Source organism: Lutzomyia longipalpis, chromosome 1, assembly GCF_024334085.1.
Source record: "Lutzomyia longipalpis isolate SR_M1_2022 chromosome 1, ASM2433408v1".
In the NCBI taxonomy this organism is placed as follows: domain Eukaryota; kingdom Metazoa; phylum Arthropoda; class Insecta; order Diptera; family Psychodidae; genus Lutzomyia; species Lutzomyia longipalpis.
This window is the reverse complement of record NC_074707.1, coordinates 32,772,878-32,788,435: the sequence shown is the minus strand read 5'-3', so window position 1 is coordinate 32,788,435 and position 15,558 is coordinate 32,772,878. Positions and strand designations below refer to the sequence as shown.

The 15,558-nt window shown below is 36.0% G+C and overlaps 1 protein-coding gene across 4 annotated transcripts in view; it reads left to right on the top strand.

Moving 5' to 3' along the window:
• LOC129785943 (protein winged eye) overlaps positions 1-15,558 on the top strand; it is a 140,002-nt gene that overhangs the window by 108,891 nt on the left and 15,553 nt on the right. For 3 of the 4 annotated variants that reach the window (XM_055820617.1, XM_055820615.1, XM_055820613.1), the window contains 4 exons: positions 10,980-11,104; positions 12,442-13,033; positions 13,171-13,287; positions 14,210-14,356. In XM_055820617.1, the coding sequence (XP_055676592.1) occupies positions 11,039-11,104; positions 12,442-13,033; positions 13,171-13,287; positions 14,210-14,356 (922 nt within the window). In that variant the 5' untranslated portion in view covers positions 10,980-11,038. The remainder of the gene's footprint in view (positions 1-10,979; positions 11,105-12,441; positions 13,034-13,170; positions 13,288-14,209; positions 14,357-15,558) is intronic. The other variant, XM_055820616.1, reaches the window with a different exon arrangement.

Genomic DNA, 15,558 nt, shown 5'->3' with positions numbered 1-15,558 from the left:
ATTCTGAACAATATTTTTGGGTATGATGTGAATTTTAAAATAATTTCGTGAATCCTTTAAACTGAATAAACTCCTTTTCTTTATTTCATTTTGTACCCAATTTATATATTCTCAGTAATAAATTACATAAAATTAAATAAAAGAATTACACATTGAAAGCGTTTTTAACTTATATAATTTAATTTGTTACTAAAAGTTTTTATTAAATTTTTAATATAAATTTTATTCAGTTCAAAGCAAAACAGTCAACGATCATTTAAAACGACCCAAGAAAATTTTCAATCGAGCAAAAAAAATTAACTTTTCGTCGACGGGATAAAATGGTTGAAAATTCAACTAATATTTACCAGCAAATGCATCGTGTGAGGGACCTCGCTGTGTGTCGAACAAACTGAGTTATCTATTGTGCTATGTGCTTATTTTTTATGCAATTTGTGCATACATATAGCATTTATTTGTTGCCACATAAAAAAAAACACGGTGCGCTTTATCAGTGAATGCACCGCAGAGGGTAAAAAAAGGGCAAATAAGTAAACAAAAAAAAATGAAATGAGTCCCAATATGCACACCTATTGCTCGCCTCGGCTATTCAATAAATTGACATGTGAAAACATTTTTGCAAATTTTCGCAACAATCAACTTATTGCGCTTCGGCCGTAAACAATCGACTGGAAAATAATTGAATTCTCCCTCTCTGAAAGAATTAGATAGCCTGAGGAATAAGTTAATTCGTTCAATGTGGTGGTTACTATTGGCTCCACTGTTTTTCCGCAGAAACATTAATGAGGGAAAATCAAAGAGGGGCCCTCGTGTGATTACACAAAAAGCCACTCGATACATTTTCAAAATTCCCGCGTTTATTGCTCAGTCACGTTTAGCAAATACGTTAAAATGAAAATTTCATTTGATTTTCTTTCTTTTTTTTGTGATTTTTCATTTTTATGATAAAGATATTTTTTAGGAAAGTTTTTAAATAAAGTTTAAATCTTAAGGTATACAGAATTCAGACAATTTATTCTTTTTTTAGGATAATAGAGGAAATTTGAATAAAGAGGGTCGTTTTTGAGGAATCCTCCCCTACACAAGGTCAAGTTTCTTTTGTGCTAATCATTCAGAAAGGACTTTATAACCAAGAAAATCCCTTTCATACTGTAAGCATGCCTGGAATACTCGAAATATAATAATAAAAAGGGTTGAATTTTTCTTACATCCATTACGTATTCTCAGGAACAGATAACAAGATTAGAAAACGGAAGAAAAAAGGATCCACAAAAGTAAGAAGAAAAGATAGGCTAAAGAGATGAAAAGAGTAAAATCTATTGCAGAATAGAACCTAGATGTTATCTATTACTTTTTTCCCCAACATTCCCTAAAAAAAGAACTTTTGATTGTCCTGGATGAAATGAAAAAAAAAAAAGTGAAAGAGACTATAAATAGCTGTGTGGCAGTTTTGCCTATCGGCCTCTAGCTAACAAAGCACTACCATGTGGGATTCCCTAAGGACCTCAAAAGCAGTGAGATCATAAATACAATCGTCCTCTGAGGACTCGCCCTATTGCACTGATTTATCTCAATCTAATTCTCAATATATTTTACGCACCCTCTGGCATCGGCCCAGAAAAATTTGCAATACAAATACAAATTACTGTCAATTTCCCCGAAAAATTTCACCTCCTTTTGTTTGTTCACATTAGCTCTCATAGTGCGTACCCTGCGTGGTATTTTATCAATTTAATCCAAACGATGGCACGTCCTACCCAAGACTTATGTCTCATTCTGTGGATTCAATAGATCACCATTGAGGCAGAAGGTACATACAGACATATGTGTGCTGGGGATATTGAGTAATTCCCGATTAGAATTCTCAAGAGACCAACAGAAAAGCAAATCGCCGTCGTGCTCTTTTGGATTAGACTGCCTCTCCACACGGTATATCAGTTCTCCTCGCTGGGTATACTTTGCCGATTCAGGAACAATATGTCTCCGCAATATCTATTGCCTATATCTCTTCACAAATACATTGTGTGCACACGTAGATTGTACTGCGGGGGCAACTTGTGCATGAAACACCCCTTCGGTTATCGATGAGGCTTTGGGGCCACAGAAGGGTCCTATATTCTAAAAACACCAAGACTCGCTTCTGAAAGCATCCATGAAAATGGGGAGAATATGAATGTCGATATGTAGACAAGTCAGGGGAATAAGCCACAAGGGGATATAGGAAGGCTACCACGAAAGCATATAGGACCAAATAGCACACACGGTGCTTTCATAATGACGAATTCAGCCTGAAGTAAACAACAACCAAAGCAATTTGACTGCATGCAATCATTTATTTGAAAGCAAAAAAAAACATTAAGTACCATAAACTTTTTAGTCTGGCCTCTAAGTAAAGCCTTCAAAAAAATGTCAAAAATATCTCAACACATTTTTCTATTTTTCTCATCCCCAAAATGGACATTCAAAATTCTGGTACATCAAAATCTGCATTGGTATTTCTTCTTCCATTTGCTTTTTACCCCATCAAAATCCATCCAGTAGATTCTGAGAAAAACCTACCTTTGTGTTTTGAGGAAAATCTCAAGATGGCGTCGAACCTAAGATGGCGGAAAGTGAATTTCTTACTCTTCAACAATATAATTCAATAATGTAACCAACGCTTGAAATACAAGTTTAAGAAAAGAGTCCAAGAAAAATAAAAACATTTAATTTCACCAGCTCTCAAAAGAGTACCCCCCCCCTTAAGTGGTGATTTTTTATAATCCTGAACCACCTTGGTGCAAACGCATTTTGAATGAAAACTTTTTTTGAATTTTGAACTTATGTTCACCCGGAACGACGCTTCCGGGTGAACGTAAGTTCAAAATTCAAAAATGTTACAAAATACGTCGGAAAATCTTTGAATGAAAAGTACGATTGTCGTTAGTTCTTCTGTTGGTCCTTTGTCCCCACGTAAGTCCTCAGAATTCTGTTTGCAGTGGTAAGCCACCGTGCGTGATTATGATTTCCAGGATCACGTTCTGAAAGATCACTGGAGCACTGACTTGACCCGACAGCACGTACCATTTGAAAGATATATAATTGATCCTTGCTCAAATCTTTCAATTCTTTGTTGGTAAAGTCTGGCAAATCTCCATGTGGGATCGGTTTGAATTGTACAACTGGCATATTGACCCACGATGGCACGTTGATCGCCAGTTAAAGTGGATAAAGGATAGTCGTGGTAGAATGCTAGTGCAGTTGTTCTTGCGATTTGGATGCTACGCGAACTGATTTTATATTTCTCTGCCATTTTATTCTCTAACTTGTTCCTCTTGTTCCACAGTATGGTAGCCTCTGCTAAATTGCAATGATCCCTTTGGATTGTATTGATTAAACTAGTGGTAGGTTACAGTTCTTTTAAATGGTCAATGGTTTAGGCTTTGTCGTCAATTTTCAATATTCCCTTGTTTCCGATGTTCGTCGGCACATATTAACGTCCCCCAAGGAAATTTAGCAATTCTGTCAGATCTTCCGACCCCATAGTGAGCTTTCATCAACAATCCTTCTTGTTCTTGTTCCATAGAATTGTCATTCCTTCCTCTTTTCTCGACACATGTCAGGGGTTTCCCGGTGAAGAGTTTCTTCCTTTTTGCCATAATTTTATTAACACCTAAAGGAATATAATTACCTTCATTTTCAAAGGATTTGTTTATTAATTTCACTTCTAGAACGTTCTTTAGCCCTTTTCCATTCTTTTATTTCAAGAAATTAGGATCAGTTAGCATGACGTCTAATTGGTTCAATTTCAAAGTAGTTTTAGAGAAAAAATTTCAATGAAAAATCTAAATTCTAAAATTTTTAATAAAATCTAAAATTAGATTTTTTAGTTTATTCTTTTTGTAATATATATTTGTGTGAGCTTTCTTAATATAATATATGTATATAAAATAGTAAAATAATAAAATACATCAAAGAAATGGAAAACAATGCATCGTATATAGTGAATTCACCTTGATTTCAATCCTCGAAGCGCGCAGCCTTTTATTGTCTCCTTGCTCTATCCTATGTATGTACCTATTCCATGGCAAGAGGAGGCTGTGAGTCATATTGACGAGGACAGGTTTTATAGTATATGACAATATTTAATATTTCTCCATTGTATGTGACATCTGGGATGAATGCAAATGTCAGTTTGGTAAATAAAAGGAAAGCTTCGCATCCCTCTCGTCCATTTATGTTCAATTCCGCGCGTATATAATTCTGATTTGATATCTGCAAAGCAATAAACAGATAAAGTGCATCAAATATTCAATTCGATTGTTTCCCGCACCTTGCTCTGCTCTGCAGAACACCCCTCTGTTGAGATTTCATCCGGCAAAGAAATTATCATATTTACACTCTATGCTGTAATCGCATAATTGAATTGTCCATCAAATGCTACTTTACTGCAGCAGCAGCAGCCACTTTTGCTAATTCCCACCGTTCACTGATGTTGTGGTGAACTTGAAGTGTCTTTTCGAGGCCTCTATGAACACGGTTGGGGAAAAAATGTTTGAGAAAAAGTAACAAAAATTGATTTATATTCCTCACACAGCTCCAATCAGAAAAATCCAGTGGCTTGATTTACGAATTCAGTGAAACAAGCACTTTGCATACCTCAAACTCAACATGATATATAGTCAAATAATTTGATTAATAGCATTGCATAGCTCAAATTCTCATTAGTTCTCCCAATTAATTAAAACCTTTCCACACACCTCATGCTCTATGGTGGAGTATTATGAAGAATTCACACAATGCTCCACGGAAAGAAGCTCAAATGCTTACGCACAATTTGCTTTACTTTTTTTTATCAGAATAGTTAATTCACCCCCGCATATTCTCTCTGGTATATCGCAACCAAATAATCATGTAAAATGAGAGTTCTATTTTGTATAAATGAAACTAAACTACCCAACAGCAAAACTACAGCAGGGCATTTTAGTTGTTGGGCACGATAGGGAAAATTCCACCTAATCTACCGCAATCTCTCCAGGTGAGGAATATAATAAGCAATAAGTATGCAGAGGTGATAGTTTGGTGAGGAATACCAGCAATATTTTATTGCTTAATCTCTCCGTACTTGACAGTACAACAAGTTGAAAATGTGTGGATTCCACTGATTTAGGTATATTTCTGCGAATTTTCAAACACCAACAACAATGAGCTCTCTCACTGAAATCATTAATTTGAAGAATTTTTAAATTGCAGACATTTTTTTTAAAGAGAAAGAGATTTATATGAGGTTAAAGAAAATCATCTAACCCTCATAAATTCATTTAGACATAAAATCTTCTCTTTAGCATAAATAAATTTGATTCTTATCACTATAGTGGCGTATTTCAGCTGCAGCTTCTCGCATCATTTTGTTCCATCCGTGATATTTTTATTCTCATTTACTAAACAAACTTTAACCCTTTGCAGGGGCGTAGTCAGAGAGATTGATTAGATGGTTAAACATCCCCTAAATGGTCAAAATGTCCATTCAGATTTTTCTTTAGAATAGATTAAAAGCACATTGCTCTCCTGCAAATGCACCTCAAACACTATATGGTAAAGTTGTTGGCCTGGGAATCATGCAGTGCAGAGGTCGATGTGATGAATGAAATTAGGTCACTCTGGCAACCCCCTGCCACCCGCTCTATGTACCACCCCTTCGTGCTAAAACCCATGTGGGCCGCAGTTTGGCATTGCTGCTATCGATCTGCCCCGGTCAGAGTGGTTGGAATTGCATTAAAATTTAATGAAAAGCACAAATTGCATTGCAATGTTTATGCGAAGGGGTGGTTGGGTGGATGGTTGCCCAACACAAAGGCCCCATCTATGTTTTCTGATGCGCGCATTGGGTTGATTTCGGCGGGGGATGAGTTGGTTAAAATAGGAATTCATTGCACCAATATTCCATTTGCAAATATTATGTACGTGCTGCAAATAATGAGAAATGTATGCTTTTCACAGATATGCTCTCAACTCTATTCCACATATCATGATACATAAACACTCATACCCTTCGTGCACTTTCACACTGCCACCCCACAGTGTGGGTGGATTAAATCATTTGTTTCGCCCCATCACCTACGGTGAGGCGCATGGCTTATACGGGGTGCAGTGTGTAACATCCACCCGTACATATTTAAACATATTTTTGAACTGTCAAGCATAATAATTACAATAATCTCCATCGACATGTTAATTAATGAATGAGCCAATAGGTGGATCATCTTTTTTTCCCCGGGTTACACTCACAATGCATCTTTGGCATGGCGAATTTTATTTAATAATTTGGTGCACGGATTGTACGCGTTAGTGAGGAGGGGGGCTATGAAAAACTACCCCCAGAGAAAAGCTGGCAAACGTTTGTCCAAAAATTCCTAAAATGACGTCACAATTGTATTTTTTTTTCTTATTTAATTTAAGAAAATTTTACGCTGATGTTTCGTCGATGATTCTCGGCAAAATCTTTTAATGTTTCATGCATTAAAGGAAACAAAAGGCAAAGTGGTGACGTCATTCTTTGCATTTTTAGACAAATCTTTGCCAATTTGTTTAGCAAATATCTGTGAAAAATGTGAAATATTTCTGGTGATTTCTGATATTTTTTACATTTTCTACAAAGTTACGTTATTTATTCTTCAAATGACAAGAGTTTTCTTTGCCATAAAGAAACGAATAATCTCCTTTTACTAATTTTTTAGCTGTGTTTCTTTCAGACACAGCTTTTGTGTACCGAGCAAAATCTAAAGTCGTCAGATCGGGCTCAAACTTGGTATGAGCACGAATTAGGGTCCCCACATTCCAAAAAACGTATGCGCCAAAAATAAGTTTTGTTCCGGCCGGCCGGCCGGATTATAAACTTAAATTGCAAGAGAACGGTGATAGATAGAGACTTGCGGTAAACGGCAAAGTTTAAATATCGACCTGAAGAAATCCGATTATGAAGTCAAATCCACCCCCCCACCCCTCCATCCGCCATTTTGGATAACCTCAAAATTTTGTTTTCGCTATATCTCAGCCGCTATTATAGCTAGAGGGCTGAAATTTTGATATGTTGTAGGGGCCATCAAGAGCTTTCCAACAATACCTCATTTTCTAAAATCGGTGAAGCCGTTTAGTCAATATGGCCGCCACAATTTTTCATCGAAAATCGACCATAACTCGAAAACGGCTTGACCGATTTTGATCAACCTGGGGTCAAATGAAAGATCTCAACAAACCCTACAACTCTCTAGAACATCCGAAGTTTCAAAAGTGACCGCTAGGGGGCCAAAAATCAAAAACAAAATTTTCGATGAGTTTTCGATGAATATCTCGAAAACGACGACATAAATTTTTTTCATTTTTTGATATGTTGTAGCTGACCATATTATCTAGCTCCATGCCAAAAATTAAGAAAATCTATGGATCCGTTCTCGAGATATAGCCTTCCAAAGTTGACATGTCATATCTCGGGTTCTACAAGTCCGATCTTGATCAACTCAAGCGCAAATGAAAGGTTTCGAGAAACCCTACAAATGTCTAGAACATTGCAACTTCGAGAAATGACCACAAGAGGCGCTAAAGTCAAAAACAAAGTTTTCGAAAATTTCGAACTCGAATTTTTCGAAAATGGCGGCATAATTTTTTTTCATTTTTCGATATGTTATAGCTGACTTCAAGACCTTTCAAACAAAAAAAAGTTTATGAAAATCTATGGATCCGTTCTCGAGATATGGCCTTCCAAACATTTCTTAGGGTATGACTTTTCAACTTTTCCCGACTTTGCGCGTATTTAAATTAATTCGCGTTCTAGTTTGCTCTCACAAAATTGGTACACTGAAAGAAACACAGCTCCCGTAAGCTTGGTCAGCTTACCAGTACATTTCTATATATGTAGCTCGAGTAACTAAAGCTCTAAAGTGCTAATTTACCAAATTAATAAGACAATAATTCATTAAAAAATATAATTTGTATGCGAGCCAAACGACCTTTGTGTCCTATGCCAAGCCACAACCGCATAACCATTCGCTGTAATTTTTTTATTTAATAAATTACAGCCCATGGTGTTCTTCAACCTCAATCTCGTCAATTTTCCCTTCGACACTGATGCACCAAATTAACATTTTGGCAGATATTGAATTAAAAAAAAAGCCCAAAAATTTTCGTCATTCACCGTTTTTATCGTGGCGCACGTGAAGCTCATGGTAATTAAATATAAAAGCGAAAATCATTCCTCATAACGAGACTGGTCATCAATCACTGCATACTTGTGTGATGTTGCTCATATGAGGCAGCATAGTATAAAAATTCATTTCCACTATGCTATTTTTCATGAACCAACGTCGCCTTTTTTTTCGCTGGCAAAAGAGGAAGAGAAGAATTCGTTGTAAAGTAAAAAAAAAAACATTTTCTCTTGATGATCGATTTGGAAAAATTGTGTTCATTGATTTGAATTTTCTAAATCATTTTTTATTAAATTTTCTTGGAGTCTAATTCTCTTTGACAATGCAGGAATATGTGTGGAAGAAGTTTCGGTTAATGTCACAAATTCATCTAATACTCAAGAGTCAGAAGGCAATCAATCACTGTGCACCCAGCATCTCATCCCAGAAGTGATCTCATATGGGCGCCAAAAGTGTCCGCCAGAGTCTCAAGGGGTTTCCCACTCGACCTGAACATGGTCTCCCCCTGAGATAATGGGTCGTATGCACAATATTTAAGTGGAGTACATACTCAAAAGAATACTCCTTTTGCATCTCTTTCGTCACACTGCATGAGCAGATTTACAAATCAGCAAGTGTTGCAGATAAAAGATCTTCTTTCTTAACGCGCTAAGAAATCCCGGAGAGAAGGCAAATTTTTGTACAAATTTAGCACTAAACTTGACTCATTTTCCCATAAATATATTTTTTTTTACCACTAGAAAAACCCAATTCTCATAACACTCTCAGCGATAATTTCCTATCGTAAATCACTTGATTTTTTTACAACATCCCAGCTGAATATAATTTATCATTTTCCACCACATATAACTAAAAATTTCTTATGTTCACTTTTAAAATTGGAAATAGTAATAGAAATAAATCTTTATTAATGAGAAATATATTCTTTTGCATATGCGAATGAGGAAATGCGTAGTAAATTTATACTAAAAATATGTATAAAATGTCACAGTTGAGGCAATTTTGGTGACATTTTTGTGAATATGATTAATTCAGTTATTTTATAGATTTTAGAAAACAAAATTGTAGATTAGCCATTTAATCCTTTGGGAAGGAAGGCTGAAATTTGAATGATTTGAATCGCTAATATATTTGAACCACTTTGGGATTAAAGATTAAGGACTAGTAGAATTTAGATTTAACGACTATAAAAGACTAGATTATAATTAAGGACTAGGTCCTTCTGAGATCGCTTGCCATGGAGACGAAGGATCGGTTCAAACACATCCTTATAATTTTGATCAGAACTTTCGAATAAGGGAAATTTTTTCATAAAATTTGTCACTGAATAGGCGCACAGAAGCCTCCAAAAGTTTGGCCAAAATTGTAAGGATGCGTTTGGCCTGATCCACTATCTTCTTAGCTGACGCTCCCAGATGGACCTAGCTTGAACTCTTCTGTTCCTTCTATCCCAGACCTTAATTAATTTTAATCAATAATACGTCATTTAACAATTTTTTCTTCTTTGATTTCCAAAATTTAATTTGGTAATAAAAATATCAAGAATTGGTGAAAATATTGGTTCGTATTCTGCGGTCAAGAAATCCTTGAATTTGTTAAAAATATAGAACAAATTCTTGTGTATATAAAATGAAAAATTTGTTCAAAAAGTATTTTTATTGCTTAAAAAACGTCGATGAAACATTAGCGCAAGTGTTTCATACATTGAAACAAACAAGTAAATAATGACGTCATTGGTTATTCTTTTCGGGTAAATTCAAGACTGTTTCTTTAGTTAATTTCGATCTACGAAATAACGTTTGCGTTTCATTCCTTCCTCATACAGAAATCATAATTCTTATTGAAATAAAAACTTTTTTAGAAAAATATTGTATTTCATGTATTGGTCAGCAGAGTTATATAGAATATGTACATAGATATACTAAATCTTATTGTACGTGAATTGTCCCGAAAGGAGATCAGTGATACATTAATGCTATCTATTTTGCCTATTGTTTGAATGCAAATTCTTAGTCAAAGAATTTTCCCACAGTAAATGTGGAACTGACATGTATCCTCCGATGAGAGTCCCTAAATCGTAAATCTTCCGTGACCGTATTCAACTCTGTTGGCATTAATTTTGCGCATTGTTGTAAAAATTTAAATAATTTCCAATGCAATATTCGCGCGAGCACAAATATAAATTACATTCTACCATTGCATTATACATATTCATTTTGGCAATAGCGCCGTGGTGGAGCATTACGCAATGACCCAGTCACCATCTCCTCGGGAATTCTTTTTCCTCTTTTTTCTTCAAACACAACATAGAATAGCACCATCAGTGTGTGCGACGGAGATGGATGATGGGGAATATATAATTTGTGCCCGAGTGCGGCATAAAACTAGTTTTTCATTAGTTTGACTCTCAGTGGTGGCAAAAGTGATGCAAGTCACGCTTATACCACACGCGTGGGATACTCATGGCAAATCGCGTACAACAACGCGATTTCCATCGGGCACCACAGCTCTGTGGAGATCGATTTATTGCAGTGCGTCCCCACTGTCCTTGGGATGGGAGCAATTTGTGGTGGATCTACTTGGATGCTAATGGAAATCACTTGTTTCAATTGATGCTTACCTCCACACACCATTGCTCTTATCTCTCTCTCATGGGGTCCTCCATGAGGCATATGTAGCAGCAGCATCAGCTAAAAAAATCCCCACACTTATGACCAATGGGTGGCCATAAAAATCTCATGAGCATTTTGCAAAACGATTAAAGTGGCCTCCACTCTCTCTCTCTCTGATCTCTTGCAGTTGCAGAATCCCTGTTTGCGGCCGGAGGTTACAACACACCACCACATAATTCACCATTTATGCCAGTAGCGCCATTAGAGCTAGTCGCCAAGAACTTTCATTCGGGCACCGTAGCATTCAGTCAAGTAAGTGGAAAAATGCTTTTCTCCCCCTTTTTATTCCAGATACCGAATCATCATTTTTACATGTGTGCTAAATCCATTCAACTATGAAAAAATCTGATGATTTATTGATGGGGTTCCATGTGCACTGTTGTGAATGTGGGTGTCCTCTTCTTCCAGAAGTTCTCTTCCATTTCCCAAGTAGTTCAACAGGGTATCCCAATTTAGGTGTCTTGGAAAAATTAATTAATCTATTTAAATTCAGGGAAATAAATCGTCTAATTCTTAGGTCAGTATATGACCCAATGGATGGACGCAATGAATGAATTGAAAACAGGACCCAAATAAAAAAACAACAAAAAAAACATACATATATCATAAAAAAAACATTTAATTTTATTTTTTCAGCGCAAAAAATCTTTTATTTCTATTTTATGAACTTATATCGTAAAAGTCGTCAAAAAATCTCTTATAACAAAAAATATTTTACGCAGAATACCGTTTTTTTGTAACAAAATTTTTAAAAAATTTTTATCAGTTGGGTAAAACGGGTAAAACCTTTGAAATGGTCATTACAAACTAGCCCACAAAATTGTTAAGAATTTATCGAATATGTTTAGCAGAATTGTTTTTTTTTAATTAATTGTTTATTTTTAATAAATAAATTATGTAGTCACTTATCAGCAAGAACTAAACAAAAACATAATTTTGCCTTGATAATTTTAGTATGAGATCAATTTCTGTCAGATTCAGAATTTTTCACATCACCAAAAGACATAAAACAGCTTAAAACGCTCATAAACGGACTTCCAAAAACTTACTTTTGGGAGCAATTTTGAACAAAATAAAAGACAAAATATTTTGAAAATACAAAATATTTTGACATTAAATGTAATTTTATCATAAAAAAACTCGAGAAAAACTTTTACCCTGAATACCAATTTAATTTTTTTTTATTTTTGGAGACTCATAAAAGTTTTATGGTGAATACCAAAATTCTTTTATCTTTTACGCTGAATACCAAAATGACCTTTTATAATAAAAATAAAAGAAATTTTTACGCAGAATATGGCCCTTAAATGTACAAAAAAATTAAAATTAAAAAAAAAGTAAATTAAAAATATGTGAGTTAATGGGAAAAAAAGAAACTTTTCAAGAGAAATCAAGAGACACCCGATGCCAGTCACCCTTTATGCATCTGATCTATGCACCCCTTTCTTTTGGGCTCAACCCAAGCGTACAATCTCAAAATTGGTCTATATGCAGAGGGTAGGGGGTATTTCAATACCATTACCAAACACTTTCTTTTTCCTATCATTTGATTTTCTTTCCCCTTTTTTCTGCACCCCCTACGCATCTAGGCAAATAGTAGCATTTTCGTGCAGTCACAGACGGATTTTCTCAGTACCGGTACATCCGTTTCGAAGAAGACATGCATTGGACGGTGGGAGCATGGTGCAACGGCAGTGGAGCCACTACAGATTCAGGTGCCACCATTGCCACCCATTGGGAATTTCTCCATTAAGTCTGAGAGCATCAGTGCGGGGAGTTCGCGAAACCACAAATCAGATGGAGCCAGTCATTTTGCACCAGCCGATGGGGCTGCGTCGTCACCATGTTCGGGATCCTGCACAGCAGCATCACCAGTAGTTACGACAGTATCATCCACCGTATCAAATAGTGATTTAAATTCCGGCTGTAGTCGTACATTGCCCATTTCATGGACAACATCCCTGTCATCCGTACATTCGACATCATCATCATCATCTGTTGCATCTGTCCGTGGTGCTTCTAGGCATAGTGGCACAAGTAGCAGCAATACAGTGGTTCACATTAAGAGGGAACCCTGCCAAGTGTCCGAAGTAACAACTTCCAACAATACTTTGGTAAAAATTGAATCACCATCCCCAAAGGGCACGATGGACAGCAGTGTCACGAGTGGCCAGCATACGGGTGAGTTCTTGCAGATTATGTGCTGATATCTCTATGGCAGAAATATGAATGTTTCTGCCTATATATATGATGCATATGTATGTTTGTACAACGTCCATTATATGTAGCTAAATTTGTATCTTGTTCAACAATATCAGCTGGTGCCATCCCCGTTGGTATTGCCGTGGCCAGGCAGAGACTACAGGAGCATGTTAATGCCCAGCAGCAGCAGCCTAAGGATATCAATCGATTCGGTATTGGATTGGCGGATCTAGGTATGTTATGTTGCACCCAGAGAGCATTAATCACGCGAGAAAAGAACAAAATATAGGGGTGGAGATGTGCAATCTTGCAGCAATTTCTCATTCAAATTGTCACATACGTCTTCCCGCGAGAAATTATTGCACTCCACACTGCACCTTGGTCACAGCCGTGTGTGTGTAAGAAGAAGCCAGTAGCTCGGAAATAGCTTACCACGCAAAGAGGTTCTAAAACTTTTTTTTATAGCTCTCACGTGTGTTGAGCATTTGAATTTATTTCACACAAAAAATTTCAATGAAAGAATCGTTAAGTTTTTGATTATTCAAACCACGATTTGATTTTTTGAATTAATTTTCTTTTAATAAAAGTTTATTCACAAAATTCTTTTAAAGAATCTTTCAAAAAGATTTTTTTCTCTAAAGAATTTTTGTAAGTCCTTCAGATAAAGCTGAACATTCCATTGGAAATTTAGTGCAACAACAACATTTCAGAGTAATTTTGATAACAAGACGCATTTAGGCAGTTAAGATTTGAGTCTCGTGGTTATCTCAAATAAATTACTTTTGCTTACTGAATGGGGTCAGCTGCTCACAAATGCCTCGCACGCCAGAATGAGCAAATTCTCCAAATGGTCGAACCACTCCTTCATTAACATAGAGATGATTTTTTCTCTCATCCCGATCTTTCGGTTTTCTGTTAATCATCAATTTAAATGTGTTTTTTTTTTGTTCTTTTTGCGTTTTCTTCATTTTGTGTTTTATTCTTTTTTCTCTTATTTTATTTTTGTTTCTTTCATCCTCTTTCTTTCGCACCATCAATGAACAATAACGTGCCGACACCACACTCATCATCACCCATTTCCGACAATCAAAATGCACAAAATAATTGCATTTCGCGGGGACTCCTCCACGCGTGGACGACACAACATACATATAGGTGGCGCCACACCGACTCTCAGTCAAAATATGTTCTTCGCAGGCACAAATTCCACCATGATCCCACTCACATCTGAGGCGGTCACGATGGGTGTTTCCAGTATGCAGAATGCAGTGAGGACCCCACCTGCTCTCTGGCAGTATCCCAGTAAGTACTTACATGCCTTTAAGCCCTCCTTTCAATTGCCCAAATATGCGCCAAGCTAATGAATGGCGATCAATCGTGTTTGCGCCCCACATGCTACTCAATGCACACAGATTTCGTATTTTGAATGCAAATTTACCCAGAAAACCTCAAAGTGCAATTCCGCGCCAAAAACCCTCTCAGCATACACCGCAACAGACGTCCGATCCGAATTGCTGATAATAGGGATGATGATCCCATGAATTCAACGAAAATCTCCCACTCATTCTAGACGCGAAATCCCAAGCAAAGTGCCTAAAAGCCCGTAAGCACGAAAGAGAAAATGTTCTTTTTGCAAATTTCATGGTCAGTGAGCAGAATTTTTTCACATTTAACAGAATCCACCCGTTATTAATTGTAATACCAAACCAACTTTCATGCAATGATGACCCCAAGTCTTTAATAAAATCAGGCAATGACCGACGTGTATATAGTCGCAAACAGTTAAAGATGGCGCCAAAATTATCATAAACCGTTATAAATAAAAACATATACAAATCTCTTTAATTAATTTATTTTTAAATGAAGAAAAATTAAGGATAGGTATTCCGCGAATTAAAACCATTAAAGTCTAAAGAAACTTTGGACCTTAATCACGTACTTTATGCTCTTTTTCACGTAGAGGTTTTGACGTAATTCTATAAACGTAAGCGACCTAGATAGTCTAGATCGTATTTGTTTTTATAGTAAAAACAAGGTTGAGCTGAGATATTTAAAGACTTTCACGAACTCTTTTTCCTTTAATTTTTATTCATAAAAACAAACATAAAGCTAATTAAAAGGTTTTCTTTAAATAGCAGTTATCGTTTCTAAAAATAGGTTCTAAGTGGATTTAGTTTTGCATTAAAACATTATGGATAAAAAGAAAGTGATCTCAGGTGAAAAAGTCAAATGAAAACGTTAAAATAAATCAATTAAATATGACAAATTGCTAGTAAAACTAACGCTAAACGGCTTAACTAGTTAAACCGAAAAGTCAGCCTAAAACCAATTTATTACAGCTCAGTAAATTAGGAACCTAATACGTCTCAGTTCCTAAAATCGTAAAACCTAATTTCTCTAAAGGTCCGAGTAAGATATCTCTTAATATTTCCCATGAAAAATGTTCAACATAAAAAACTTGAAACAAACATGGTAACACTAATACGGTTTATCAAAATCGGTTG